The 14,975-nt window shown below is 48.9% G+C and overlaps 1 protein-coding gene across 1 annotated transcript in view; it reads left to right on the forward strand.

Annotated features, from left to right (window-relative positions):
* Positions 1-14,975, forward strand: part of DNAH9 (dynein axonemal heavy chain 9) — a 334,173-nt gene that overhangs the window by 232,028 nt on the left and 87,170 nt on the right. Inside the window, exons 50-52 of the mRNA XM_027047332.2 lie at positions 1,972-2,397; positions 10,131-10,250; positions 13,250-13,438. Coding sequence (XP_026903133.2) covers positions 1,972-2,397; positions 10,131-10,250; positions 13,250-13,438 — 735 coding nt within the window. The remainder of the gene's footprint in view (positions 1-1,971; positions 2,398-10,130; positions 10,251-13,249; positions 13,439-14,975) is intronic.

Raw genomic sequence — 14,975 nt, forward strand, 5'->3', positions numbered from 1 at the left:
AGACACACGAATATAAAAACGACTGGAAAGGGGCACCGGTTGGTTGAGCGTCCGACTTCGGCTCAGGTCATGATCTCACAGTCTGTGAGTTCAAGCCCTGTGTCAGGCTCTGTGCTGACAGCTCAGAGCCTAGAACCTGCTTCCGATTCTGTGTCTCCCTCTCTCTCTCTGCCCCTCCCCCATTCACGCTCTCTTTCAAAAATGAATAAATGTTAAAAAAAAAAAAGATTGGAAGGAATTACAGTAAAAAACCTTGGTCTGTGAGCAAGCATAATTCGTTCCAGAAACATGCTTGGGATCCAAAGCACTCATACATCAAAGTGAATTTCAAGAACCATTGGCTCAGGTGTGATCATGTGACTTTCGGCATCCCATACTACTCCTATCGCAAGACATCGCTCCTTTATCAAGTTAAACTGTATTAGAAATGTTCGCTCGTCTCGCGGAACACTCAGAACAAGTTACTCACAATCTAAGGTTTTATTGTACATTGAAATATTACCAGCGATATATCTGGGTGGTAGAAAGTCAACTTCATCTGCCATGCATTTTTGTATTTTCTTAATTCAGTACGTTGACCATGCTGAACTTACAGAATTTTTACGTTTGCAGGGTTCTGCTTCTGATTATATTTTCTGACTCTGGCCCCTTTCCCCCCAGCAGAGGTCACCAGGACAGCAGTGCCAGCACGACACTCACACAGGTGCTGTCCTTCATCCTTGCCCCTGACAGGTTTTCAAGACCAAATGTGAAAACAGCTGCAAAAGCTGGGGCGCCTGGGTGGCTCAGTCGACTGAGTGGGTGGCTCAGTCGACTGAGTGTCTGACTTCGGCTCAGGTCATGATCTCGCAGTTTGTGGGTTCGAGCCCTACTTCGGGCTCACGCTGACAGCTCGGAGCCTGGAGCCTGCTTCCGATTCTGTGTCTCCTTCTCTCTCTGCCCCTCTCCTGCTCATGCTCTGTCTTTCTCTCAAAAATAAACAAATGTTAAAAAAACAATTTTTTTTAAGAAAATAATTGCAAAAGCAAATGGAGCATCTTCCCAGAGGCTTCCATCAGGAAGGTGCTAGAAATAATCCCCCTTCGTTTGTAGATTCCCAGGCCCAAGAGCACCCCCAAATTAATTTGGCACAGGGGACCTAATCTTCACAATCAAGATTTTTTTCCCCCACTTACAAAATCAGCTCCCACAATGAGCGCTTGTGAGGTCACAGGCTTCCCACTGATGGTCACGCAGACCTTAAGTCAACGTCACCTGCGTTTATGACAGTTTCACTTACAGATTAGCAGGTCTGTCTGCTCCCAATTTGCAGATGGAAACACGGAGGCCTGGAGAGCTGAAGTGACAGCTTGGGAAGGCCAATCCTTTCGGGCCACATCTTCCCAGGGCAAGTGACAGTTGGGGCTGAGGACAAACCCACGTGTGGGCAGAGGCAGTGACGGCTCAGCCTGTGCCCAGCCTTCGGCCCAAATTATTTCTTGGCAGAAAATGTCACTTTGCTATCAGGACAGTCAAGTGCAGTAGAACGAGCTGATGGAAGAAAGGAGTTTAATTAAAGGGAAAAAAATTGGTTGGGTTAACAGTGCCGTTCTTTTCCATCCAGGATGGAAATTAATTTATAATAACCTTATCTTTTATTCATGGCAGGCCGCCCGTTTTAGGGTGTGTTGGCATCCCTCTCTTTTTCCGTTGAATGTGAAATAATCGTGCGTCTCTAATGGGCCGCGAGTCTGTTAAAGAGCCGAACACACAGAGCTGAGCCTCAGCTCGCTGTTCGGGAAGGCTGGAGCCACCGGAGACCAGCTTTGGTTCCTTTTTGATCAGTCATGACATTTCAAATTCAGAGGGCTCGGCAGGCTTCAACGCAGCCTGTTCAGATTGATCGCTCCGGAGCCCCGCTCCCATTAGCGGCCCAGGACATAGAAAGCCCATTGCTCGCTCGCCCCTCACGACCTCCTCCTCTCTCCTCAGACCAACCTGACGGAGCTGAAGTCCTTTGGCACCCCGCCACTGGCAGTCAGCAATGTCACGGCCGCGGTGATGACCCTCATCGCCCCCGGGGGCAAGGTCCCCAAGGACCGGAGCTGGAAGGCCGCGAAGGTCAGCATGGCCAAAGTGGACACTTTCCTGGACTCCCTCGTCAACTTCGACAAAGAGAACATTCACGAGAACTGCCTCAAGGCCATCAGGCCGTATCTGCAGGACCCAGAGTTCAACCCCGAGTTCGTGGCCACCAAGTCTCACGCGGCTGCGGGCCTCTGCTCCTGGGTGATCAACATCGTGAAGTTCTACGAGGTGTTCTGCGACGTCGAGCCCAAGCGCCAGGCGTTGAGCAGCGTCACCTCGGACCTCACCGCCGCCCAGGAGAAGCTGGCAGCCATAAAAGCCAAAGTCACCGTAAGTGAGGCCAGAGTGCCCCCAACCCTTCTGGGCAGGCTCCCCCGCTTCCCAGCACCGGTGCGTCCCGAATTTTTGGTGTTGTTGGATGTTTGTTTCTTTTTGACAGAGAGCGCAGGGGAGGGACAGAGGGAGAGGGAGACACAGAATCTGAAGCAGGCTCCACGCTGTCAGCCGTGAGGCCGACGCGGGGCTCGAACTCAGGGACCACGAGATCATGACCCGAGTCGAAGTCGGACGCTTAACTGACTGAGCCGCCCAGGCACCCCCTGAGTGTCCTGATTTTTAGAGAGAGGCAGGAAAACCAAAGTGTGATGCAAAAGCTCCTGATTTCTCAGTAGAGGCGAATTTTTTTCTTTCTCAACTACTGTATAGTCCACACGAGACAAATCCACCAGACCGTTGGTTTTAGGTCACCTGCACCGTTCTCTGGAAGCTTTTAAAAGCGGATAGTGTAATGTCATTTGGGCGGGTGGTCCCTTGACCATAAATATGAAACTGTGAGGGTTGTTAGCTTTTATTAACCTCTTGTGGATTTTTTGATTGCATCCGCCACTCTCAGGATTGGGGGATGGGGTAATCTTGGATTGACACCTGTTTGAGAGAGATTCCCCTTGAACTTCACCTTTGCCCTTAAAACGGAAACCACCAAAGCGAAGGTAGAAATCGGAGTCCCACAGGATGGCAGAGCTGTTGACCATCCAGTCCAGGCTGTGCCCTTTACGCATGTGTGACCTTTAGAAAGGCCTTCAAAATGCCCAAACTTAACGAGTGCCTGGGTGACTCAGTTGGTTAAGCGTCCAACTCTTCGTTTCAGTTCAGGTCATGATCTCAGGGTTCGTGGGTTCAAGCCCCACGTTGGGCTCTGCATTGACAGCCTGGAGCCTGCTTGGGATTCTCTCTCTCTCTCTCTCTCTCTCTCTCTCTCTCTGTCCCTCCCCTGCTTGTGCGCGCTCTCTCAAAATAATTAACTAAAAAAAATTAAGTGCCCAAACTTAAGTTTCCTGAAGTAAAATGGACACAGTAACATCCCGCTTCACGAGATCACAGTGAGGACCAAAGGACAGCGTGCCCGCAGAGCCCGTGGGACCACCCCCTGGGGCTCAGGCCGCCGCGCTGCCCTGGTCACGACAACTATCGGTGCACCACCCCTCCTGTCCTTCCTCCTTCTTCCACCCCCTGTGTTCGCTCACAGGCATGGCCAGGTGCTGGGGATCAGTCATTCCCGTGATCAAGTTCAATCCAAAACACTTCCTGGGTCCTTCACATCTCCACGTGCATTCCAGGCACGTAAGATTCTTACAGCAAGCGCGTCACGATGATAAGAAAGGGTCTTACAGATCATGAGATGCAAGGTGGCAGACTAGATCAAATTCTACGGCTCAGGGCGCCGGTTCAAAGATCCTTGCGGCCAGTCTCTCTCTAAAGGTGCTTTAAAGCAAAGCAGCTAATCTCTGTATGTTTGCCTTATGAATCCACGTGTTGCGGGCCCGTCTACTCAAAGCAGGTGATAATCACCACAATGATGCCCATCTTCAAAGAACACAAGGTGCGTAACACCCTAACGTCCGCAGGACTGATGGTTAAGGGGGAAAGCGTCCTGACGGTTTTCATACTCTGCAGACTCTCCCAGAAAAGTGTTAAGAACTGCATTTTGAAGGATTCTTTACTCAAGTTATTTTAACTAAAGGAACATTTGGTGCAGAGGGAATGTTTGCAAAATGTTTATACCTATTCAGTAGCCAACATTCGCATGATGGGCCCACTCAACGTGTGAAAGCAACAAGCAGATCTTTCAAATACTTGGCTACCTTAGGAAGGCACCGCTCTTCTGCCAAAGTGTTTTTTGGGGGAAAAAAAAATGTATTTTTGCTTTTAACAACCTTCTCCCCATCCTTTGCTTATCCACACTCCTGTCAGCGTCCCAAGAGTTTGAAAACTCCCCCACTAATGACAGAGGTGAGGGGCTGACATCCACCCCGAATGTGAAGGGCCACCCCGGGCAAGGAAATTCTTCCTATGTGCCACGGTGGCCATGGGCAGACTTCTCCAGTCCCCAAGCCTTATTTTTAGGATTTTAGGATAATTCCAAGTAAAGAATGTTCTATCCAAGATACAGTTTAAAAAAAAATTTTCCAAACAGATTATAAAATACATAAAAACACAAATAGTTGTAGTTATACCTGGGGGGTATATTTTTTTAAGTTTTTTTTATGTTTATTTGTTTTTGAGAAAGAGAGCGTGAGCAGGGGAGTGCCAGGGAGGGAGGGAGACACAGGGTCCAAAGATCCAAAGCAGGCTCCAGACTCTAAGCTGTCAGAGCAGATCCCGACGCGGGGCTCGAACTCACAAACCACGAGATTGTGACCCGAACCGAAGTCAGGTGCTTAACCGACTGAGTCACCCAAGCTCCCTTGGGGAGATATATTTTGAATAAGTTTTGCTTATTGGCATTTTCTTTCTTTCTATAATGAGCAGATACTAATGTTACAGTTCATAAAAATAATAGTAATAAGGGGCACCTGGGTGGCTCAGTCAGTTAAGCATCTACTTCGGCTCAGGTCATGACCTTGCAGTTCATGAGTTTGAGTCCCGTGTCGGACTCTGTGCTGACAGCCGGGAGCCTGGAGACTGCTTCAGATTCTGTGTCTCCCTCTCTCTCTCTCTGGCACTCCCCAGCTCACACTCTGTCTCTGTCTCTCTCAAAAATAAATCAACGTTAAGAAATAAATAAATAAATAAAAAATCTACAGGAGAGCATTGTAAAAATCTGATTTCTGGCCAGTCTTAAAGTAATCAGAAGATTCTAAAATATCATGAACTGACCCTGGAGTTGAGTAGCACCTTGCCATCCAATCCGGTTTGGTCGTAGTCCCCACCAGTGCCTTCCCCAAACCCCCCCAGTGCTAGACTCATCTGACCAGCTTACATCATCTTCCAGACCTCTGTCATCTGAACTTCTGACTTCCACCTGTGTGCTGGGCTGACGTCCTGTTTCTTTTTTTTTTTTTTTATGAAATTTCTTGTCTCATTGGTTTTCATACAACACCCAGTGCTCATCCCAACAGGTGCCCTCCTCAATGCCCATCACCCACTTTCCCGTCTCCCCCCACCCCCCATCGACCCTCAGTTTGTTCTCTGTATTTAAGAGTCTCTTATGGTTTGCCTCCTTCCCTCTCTGTAACTTTTTTTTTCTCCCTCTTCCCCTCCCCCCTGGTCTTCTGTTAAGTTTCTCAGGATCCACATGAGTGAAAACATATGGTATCTGTCTTTCTCTGCCTGACTTACTTCACTTAGCATAACACTCTCCAGTTCCATCCACGTTGCTACGAATGGCCAGATTTCATGCTTTCTCATCGTCAAGTAGTATTCCGTGGTGTATATAAACCACATCTTTATCCATTCGTCGGTTGAGACATCCTGTTACTTGATGGACCTTATGCAGGCAGTTGACTTCCTGCTAGATGAGGCCCTAAGATGTTCATCCCCACGTCTCCCCAATGATACCATCACGACAACTTCTTTTGGTTGACATGACCTTTGTTTCTTGCCCTCTCACACAGAGGCAGCTTCATAGGAACCCTCAGTTTTGAAGAAAAGATGATTACCCTTTCCGTCAGCTCTTCCCCCGAACTCCTCCCTCCCAGCTTCTGTTATCATTGCTGATTGTTACTTTTGCTTTTGAATCATCAAGACTTCATTCTGTTCTGCCACCAAAAATGAAGGGTCCCATGCTCTGTTCCCTGATCGGAAAAGTTGAAAAATCAGTAAATTCCAATTATATTCTATGAACCTACCTATATTATTCATAGCAGATCTAACTGATACATTAGAATTACATGTCCTTTTTTCAGTAGAAATTTTCATTTGTTATTTCTTGGTAACAACCACAAAATGCTATGTGAGCTAATGAGCAAATTCTGAAAACGTGAAGGATAGACCATGAACACACAAAAATCGCCATTTCTATACATAAGCATTGAATGATCCAAAAAGATTAATAAAACAATTCTGTATGGGGCACCTGGGTGGCTCAGTTGGTTAAGCCTCCGACTTCAGCTCAGGTCATGATCTCACTGTCCATGGGTTCGAGCCCCGTGTGGGGCTCTGTGCTAACAGCTCAGAGCCTGGAGCTGCTTCGGATTCTGTGTCTCTGACTCTCTCTCTCTCTCTCTCTGTCCCTGCTCCACTCATGCACTCTGTCTCTCTCTCAAAGTAAATAGACACGTTAAAAAAAAGAAAAAAGAAAACAACTTTTTTGAGGATAGTTGACCCACAGTGTTACATTCACTTTTGAGTGGACAGCATAGTGATTAGACAAGTCTGTATGTTCTGCTATGCTCAGCACAAGCGTCGCTATGACTTGTCACCATACAAAGCTATTACAGTATCATCAACTGTATTCTCCATGCTGTGCCTTCTGTTCTCGTGACTTACCCATTCCATAACTGGGAGCCTGTATCTCCCGCTCCCCTTCACCCATTTTGCCCATCCCCCTACCTCCTCCCCTCTGGCAACCACCACTTTGTTCTCGGTATTTATAGGTCTGATAATGCTTCTTATTTAAAACAATTTCTATTTTTAATACGTTTCCTTTTTAATATGATCTTTTCCCCTCCCCCTGGAGTTTCTACTGGCCTTTATTTTTTCTTCCTCTGCCATTAATTCCTTTTGTATAGCCTCAATTACTCTTTTATTAAAGTTTACTTTTTATTTTGAGAAAAAGAATGCAAGCAAGGAAGGGGTGTGGGCGGGGAGATGGAAGAAAGAATCTCAGGCAGGATCTGCACTTTGCACAGAGCCCGACAGAAGGCTTGATCTCACGACTGCAACATTATAACGTGAACCAAAATCAAGAGACAGAAACAACCAGCTGAGCCACCCAGGCACCCCTAGCCTCAATTAAAATCTCCATGCAATCCAATATTCTGTCAAGTCCGTTTTTACTCCCAAGATCTTTCTCTCTTGTCCCCATCTCCAAACCCCAATCAGTGTTGGAGATTAAACACATTCACTGCTTTCTTGGGTTGGTTCCAAGAACTTCTAGAACCGCTGCCTTCTCCTTCCTCGATTTCTTGTTTGCTGTAGCTCCTTCTTAAGTAACTTTCTCAGACACGTTAACTAAGAGGTAAATTTTATGAAGGGTCCCAGTCTGGAAATGCCTTTAATTGACTTTTAAACTGACCCAATTGGGGTGCTTGGGGGGCTCAATCGGTTAAGCATCCGACTTGGGCTCAGGTCATAATCTCATGGCTCGTGAGTTCAAGCCCCACATCGAGCTCTGTGCTGACAGCTCAGAGCCTGGAACCTGCTTCAGATTCTGTGTCCTCTCTCACTCTGTCCCTTCCCCACTCACATCCTGTCTCCTCTCCCTCTCTCTCTCAAGAGTAAATAGACATTTAAAAAAATGTTTAAACTGATGTGACAATTTTGCAGAGTATTGAATTCTGATGCTAATTTTCTCCTCTTTACAACCCTGAATGCTTTATCCCTTTCTTTGGTGAGAAGTCTGGTGAACAGTCAGGGTCCCATTCCTTTGCCAGTGCACTGTGTTTCCACCTTTCTGGAAGTGTTTCCATCTTTCTCTTTATTCTTGGTGTCTGAAACTCTGCATGGATGTGCTTAGCTACCATTCTTTCTCAATTCATTGTGTTTGGCTCAGGGAGATTTATTTTCCTTCACTCCAGAAAGTTACTTTGTCTTTTTTCTTTAGTAATCTCCCTTCTGTTTCCTTTTTGATCGTATTTTCTAGAATGCATATTTGTTGGAAGTTGGACCTTCTGATGAGGCCTATGTTTTTTCTCAGAGTCACTTTGTTTTCTTATTCTTTCTAAATTTCCTCAAATTCATCTTTTAACTCTTCCCTTGAATTAAAAAAATTTTTTTTAATGTTTGTTTATTTTTGAGAAGCAGAGTGTGAGCAGGAGAGGGGCAGAGAGAGAGAGAGGGAGATGCAGAATCCGAAGCAGGCTCCAGGTTCTGAGCTGTCAGCGCAGAGCCCTATGCAGGGCTCGAACCCACAAACTGTAAGATCATGACTTGAGCCGAAGTTGCACACTCAACCGACTGAGCCCACGGGGCCCCTTCCCTTGAATTTATTTTTTTTTTTACATCAACAATAATAGTAATTTCCACAATCGCTTTTGTGTTCCCTGTTCCTCTTACTAGCATCCTCTTCTTGTTTTATGGATGAGACATCTCGAATCTTCCGAAGAAACTCATCGTGAAGGATTTTAAGCTTTCTTGTGCTCTCTGTGGCTGACGTTACCTCTTGTCTCAGGTTGTTGCTTTTATTGCCCTCTTGTTTACCTTAATCCAGGCTTCATCAAATGCCTTTTTGTCTTTTGTGTTTTATAAGAACTCAAAATCTGGTGAGAGCTCTGTAGGCAAGGGCAGAGCTGGCTCACCGGAAGAACTCATTTTGGGGATCAGTTGATCCCCATATGGCTACGTCCCATATGCCACAATGTGGCATCTTCTCTCTGCCACTGTTGAATGCCCTGCTGGTGACATGGATGCCTGGTGGCATTGGACACTGAGCATGGGAGTGGAGATGGGGGTAGAGGATCAGTAAGCTTCCAATAAACCCTTTTGCTTTCAGCATCCCACCCCATCACACCTGACGTTTCCAAATCCCCAGTGCCTATCCCCTTTGGCGAACTGAGGCCCAGTCTGTACTGCAGCTTCCTGTGCCCTGCTCTGGAACTTTCCACTCCTCTACGAGTCCAGTCTGCCATAAATCTATTGGAATCCCTCCCCCTCCAATGACCCTCAACAATTGCTTAGTGTTAAGGATTTGACATCTTCAATTGTTGCATAATTATTTTAGAGCAGGCCTCGGGGAGAGGAGGAAGTAAGTGAGTGTGGCCAGTCTGCCATCATTAATCGGACAGCTCACCGCGTGCTTTTCAAACTGCTTGGCTGTATCAACTTGGCCCGTGAGTGGTTTCTCTTGTGACTTGGTAATGGCCAAAAAGGCAGCCCGACTCCATTATCATGGTGACCTGAGACATACTTCGAGGGCTGTGCCCCGTGTCCCTGTGTCTTTGTGAATGCAAATGTGTATTCCGGGGGTAACAGAAGCTATGCACGTCGATTCTAAATTCTTGATCAATTTAGAAAACCTTAAAACCATGTCTTTTTACAAAACGTTCCTCGACTTCAGGATCATTGGAGAGAATCGATGAGGTTAAGCAAAAGTGAGCTGTACTCCTAAGACCTTAAAGCAAGGGGAGGGCTTAGATTGCAGACAGCCCAATCCCAAACCACAGACCTGCGGCCCCAGACACAGTGTGCTTCCCCCCAGGACCCCCGGCATCCTCCTGAACATTTTCAGGCCACCCCAGCCTTTGGTGCACTTTTGCTTTGAACAGCAGCCCTTGCCTTCGTTGATAGGCTCCTGCAACCCATTTTCCCCCACTACAAGGAGAGACAGAATTTATGCACCCCCTTCTATGTCTGTCACCACCCCCCCCCCTCCTTGGCTCTGCACTGAGGTGGGAAACTCAACCCTCTCACTTGGGTCAGGACTGATCTGGACATCCACCCGGACTCTCCCCCAAGATCACCCCTGATTTCCCTTCCTTTCCTTCTCTGCCCAGCCTTCCTCAGTCCCTTACACCTTCCCCCCGGGGGCCTTCCTTAAAAATCACCGACACATGCATCTGTCTCAGCAGCACTAGAGGTGACTCGGGCTGGAATTACTGATCGACCTCATGCTCCTTCCTCAACAGCACCTTAATGAAAACCTGGCCAAACTCACGGCCAAGTTTGAGAAAGCCACGGCAGACAAGCTCAGATGTCAGCAAGAAGCCGAAGCGACCGCAGGCGTCATCTCCCTTGCAAATCGCCTGGTGAGTGTGAGCCCCAGCAGCCTGAGCCTTGATCATATTATCCGAGCTTGTCAGGCGCCACAGAGGTGCAAAATAGAGCACAGCTTAGCGATGCTCTGACTTGGGAGGCGGGGGGGGGGAGGAATATTTAAATGTGCTGGGATGCAGGGACCAGATCCTGAGAAGTGTGAACACACACCTGGTGTGCTCAAAAGAGTTTTCTGGGGCTCCCAGGTGGCTCAATAGGTTGAACGTCCAACGTTTTCCGGGGCACCCGGGTGGCTCAATAGGTTGAACGTCCAACTCTTGACTTCAGCTCAGGCCATGATCTCATGGTTCGTGGGCTCAAGTCCTGCGTCAGGACTCGTCACAGCTTGAGATTCTCTGTCTCTCTCTCTCTCTCCCTCTGCATCTTTTCCCCACATGCTTTCTCTCTCTCTCTCTAAAATAATTTTTTTTAATTAAAAAAAAAAAGTTTTCCTACAGAGACAGATCAGTAGGGAGGATGGGAGCCCTTGACCTATCAGACAGCCGGTGACACGTGACATGCTGATGTGCCTGTACGCGCATCAGCCAGAGGAAGGGGTCCAGGACGAAGGTAGCTGCGTGACAGGCGAGCTCCGAAGCTCTTACCCGTGTAACATCTGATGATGAGGGTGTGACCAGGATGAGGAGCTGAGAGAGAAGCAGGAGAGGAGGAGACCTCTCAACCCTGAGCATTTCTGAGCGTGACCTTGCCTATACGCACGTGTGCGCAGTCATACATCCGCACGCAGGCTCCAGCCTCCCTGCGAAACTAAATCCGAGGGTCACAGCAGGGTGCCTGTCTCATGGGTGTCTAACAGACTGCCCCCCCCCAAAACTTAGCGGTTTAGCACAACAACCATTTCATTGCCTCTCACAGGTTCGCAGGCTGGGAATCTGGGTAGGTTTCAACCAGCGGGTCCTCTGCCCTGTGTGGCGCCTCCTGGGGCCACTCAGCACTCTTCAGCCAGCGGCTGGCTGGTTTGCCACATGCACCTTGGCAGGAGCCCCTGGAAGGTCTCTCCAGCAGGGTACTTAGACCTCTTACATGGAGACCCAGGGCTCCCAGAGACAGAAAGCAGAAGGTCCCGGTCTCTTAAGGCCTGGGACCAAAACCCAACACAACATCGCTTCCGCTGCGTTCTGTTGGTCACGGGTTCAGGGAGGGGGCACATAGACACCAACTCATTTTTTTTTTAATCTTTATTCACTTTTGAGAGACAGAGACAGAGCGCGAGCAGGGGAGGGGCAGAGAGAGGGGGACACAGAATCTGAAGCAGGCTCCAGGCTCTGAGCCATCAGCACAGAGCCCAATGCGGGGCTCGAACCCACGAACCGTGAGATCATGACCTGAGCCGGAGTCGGACGCTTAACTGACTGAGCCACCCAGGTGCCCCTGAAATGGGATATATAATTTATATATCATCATTGACCAACATCTAGAAAAAAAAAAAAAAAGATCTTCCTTCTGAAAATAAAATTCTTTTTTTTTTTAATGTTTATTTTCGACAGAGAGAGAGAGGGAGAGAGAAAGTGGGGGAGGGGCAGAGAGCCAGGGAGACAGAATCCAAAGCCGGCTCCAGGCTCTGAGCTGTTAGCACAGAGCCCGACGCAGGGCCTGAACCCGCGAACCACGAGATCATGACCTGAGCCGGAGTCGGACGCTCAACTGACTGAGCCACCCAGGCGCCCCTGTAGACACCAACTCTTGATGAAAAGAGTGTCAGTATTCATTGCCTTTTTTAATCCCCTGTGGCTTATATGTTTCCTCATAAACCAGCTAAGATCCTGGAAGGCACCGTCCACGGGGTAAGATTTCTCTTCAATGGAGAGCCTTCACAGCACCTTTCTCTCCAAAGATAGAACTGATACCTTTTTTATGTTTATTCCAGCCACCGTTTGTTTATAAAACAGAGCCAGGTTTTCTCGTTTAGGGAGAAGTGAGTCACAACCATGACTGAAATGAGCCATGGCTTCCGGGAAGAAAGGCGTGCATCTGTGCAGTTGTCTGTTTCACCTGCTGTTGAGTAGCTTTGGGACGATGGTTTTAGCTGAACAATTCAGTGGAGAGACAGCTCTTCTGCAAGAGGTAGTCCAGATCTCCCAGCTGGCCTCCCATTCCGCTCTCTGGTTGGCTTCCAGAACTTAGCACGGCCTTCTCTGCCTGGCCCGGGAGTTTTCTGAATTGATCCTCTTGGGAGGCAGGCAGGCTGTACAGGCTCTGAAGCCAACCCTGTCTCTACCGACCTAGAGGTTCTGGAGAGATCCTTCCACTTTCTGGTCTTTATCCGTGTCACCTAAAAACTGGGCATGGGAATGGTTGGGCTGGCACATCCTTAAGGTTTCTTCCGGCTGTGATGTTCTCTGATGCCGTCTCTCAAGGAAGGAAAAAGGGTCAGTCACAACACAGACTCAGCTCTACCAGATGCCTACTGTAGAAAGGAGGCCCCTCCTCCCCAGAGAGGGGCTCCCCCTTGGAGAGGAGCGCCAAACCAAAGCGGGGCGGTCAGAGTCAGGACGTGTTCCGCCATCTTGGTGCCTCACGCACGGCCATGTTTCAGTACTTCTGACTCTGGGCCTTCATTACCATGTCTGTCTCCCCGCCCACTGTGAATTATTTATAGCGCATGGGATTGATTTTATTTCTTTTCCTCTCCCCAGCATTTGGAGAGGAGAGGGGGAGGTGCATGAGCTTCTAGTATGTTTGCATCCCAGGCACCGTGCTAAGTGATTAACCGACACGGTCGTATTTAATTTTCTCCAAGCCCGCGTTCACACCCTGTAATCCATCCACAGCCCCAATAACACATAGCACAGAACAGAACAGGGTCTTGTTCCCCAAAAATGTGCGACTCCCCGTGGATCCACAGGGCCACCTGAGCGATGTCCCGAGACTGCTGCCACCAGACGAGCACCGTGCGTCCCGTGTGACTCAATCCCGGGGTCTGTATGCAGCCTGTGGGATGATGCGTCGTCTGTCCTCTCTGAAACCACAGGTGAGGGGACTGGCCTCAGAAAATGTGAGGTGGGCAGAGGCCGTGCAGAACTTCAGACAGCAGGAGAGCAAACTCTGCGGAGACGTGCTTCTGACCACGGCTTTCGTTTCGTACCTCGGCTTCTTCACGAAGGGATATCGGCAGAGCCTCATGGACGGCACCTGGCGACCCTACCTAAGCCAGCTAAAGGTGCGTGCAGCCTGGATTTCTCCTACAGCTCTACAGCCAGGGAGCTCTCCTGGCAATAGAGTCTTCTAGCTCTTTCTTGCATGCTAGCACCTGAGCATCCCCTAGTGATCTCTGGGGTCTGGGAGGGAGACCTCTGCAGCCGTGTTCCCATACAGTGCCCTGCCTTGCCATCCACTGTCCTCTGGGCCACCTGAGGACAGTGCCTCTCCCCTGTAAAAAAATTTTTTTAACATTTATTCATTTTTTGAGAGACAGAGCAGAGCATGAGCGGGGGAGGGGCAGAGAGAGAGGGAGTCACAGATTCCAAATTGGGCTCCAGGCTCTGAGCTGTCAGCACAGAGCCCGACGCGGGGCTCGAACCCATGACCCGCGAGATCATGACCTGAGCCGAAGTCGGACGCTTAACCGACTGAGCCACCCAGGCGCCCTGCATCTCTCCCCTTTAATTGGGCTCTCCGTGGGCACTCTGGTCCACTGCCCAGCAGGCTGTCTCAAAACTGTGAACCCCAAGAGTCTTCAAAAGCACCCTGAGTTGCCTCCACTGCCCCTGCTCTTGAGCCAAATGGCAGTGTCACAGTGGGGCCCAAGGCTCCCTTCCCAGATCTGCAACGTACCTTGTCACTGGGTCCCAGGGCTAAACATTCTGTGCCCGTGGCTCATGGACCCCCTTGTGCAAACCCTTCTCCCTCCTTCTGTCATGTATAGTCAGCCTGTCCTCCTAGCTCCCAGCCCTTGCCCCTCTCCTGAGATGGTCAAGTGGGGAAATGCCGGTTCCTGATCGAAAGGGTTTCTAGAGCCGACAGTCAGAATAATTCCTAATCCTGTCCACTTTCCCATGACTCGTAGTCCTCAATCCACAAATGTTCACCGAGGCGTCAGCCTGTGTGTCCTCCCTAAAGGCCAGGATGGCCGCAGGAAGGTCCCAGTCCGGACGGTGGAGGAGACTATGTTCACGAAAATTGGCTGCAGTAAGAGTCAGCCGGACAGTTCACCATGTACAGGAAGAGTTGAATTCCAGAATGCATCTGTAGGTAGAGACCCAGAACATAAAACCCATATTGTCTAGTGGTGGTTGGTTGCAGAGATCAGCTCACAAAGGCTCATTCACTCGATGATTTGTGGTTTAAAAACTGTTACGGAAATACATACACACGTGCGTACTATTACGATACTAGGAAATAAAAACGAAGCTGTCGTTGATCTCGAACACCATGGGAAAGGAAATTGTTTTGTTTTGTTTTTTTAGTTTATTTATTTTGTGTGAGAGAGAAACAGAGTGAGCAGGGGAGGGGCAGGGAGAGAGAGGAAGACAGAATCCCAAGCAGGCTCCTTGCTCCCGGGGCAGAGCCCGACCTGGGGTTTAATCCCATGAACCGTGAGATCATAACCTGAGCCAAAATCAAGAGTTGGACGCTTAACCATTTGAGCCCCCCAGGCGCCCCGAGAAAGGAAATTATTAAAAGGGCAGTCATCAACTGAGTGAATAAAGATGGGGAGCTCAGTGACAGCTTAACGGGGATTTTTCTGGCTTGGTTTG

Source organism: Acinonyx jubatus, chromosome E1 (assembly GCF_027475565.1).
Source record: "Acinonyx jubatus isolate Ajub_Pintada_27869175 chromosome E1, VMU_Ajub_asm_v1.0, whole genome shotgun sequence".
Classification (NCBI taxonomy): domain Eukaryota; kingdom Metazoa; phylum Chordata; class Mammalia; order Carnivora; family Felidae; genus Acinonyx; species Acinonyx jubatus.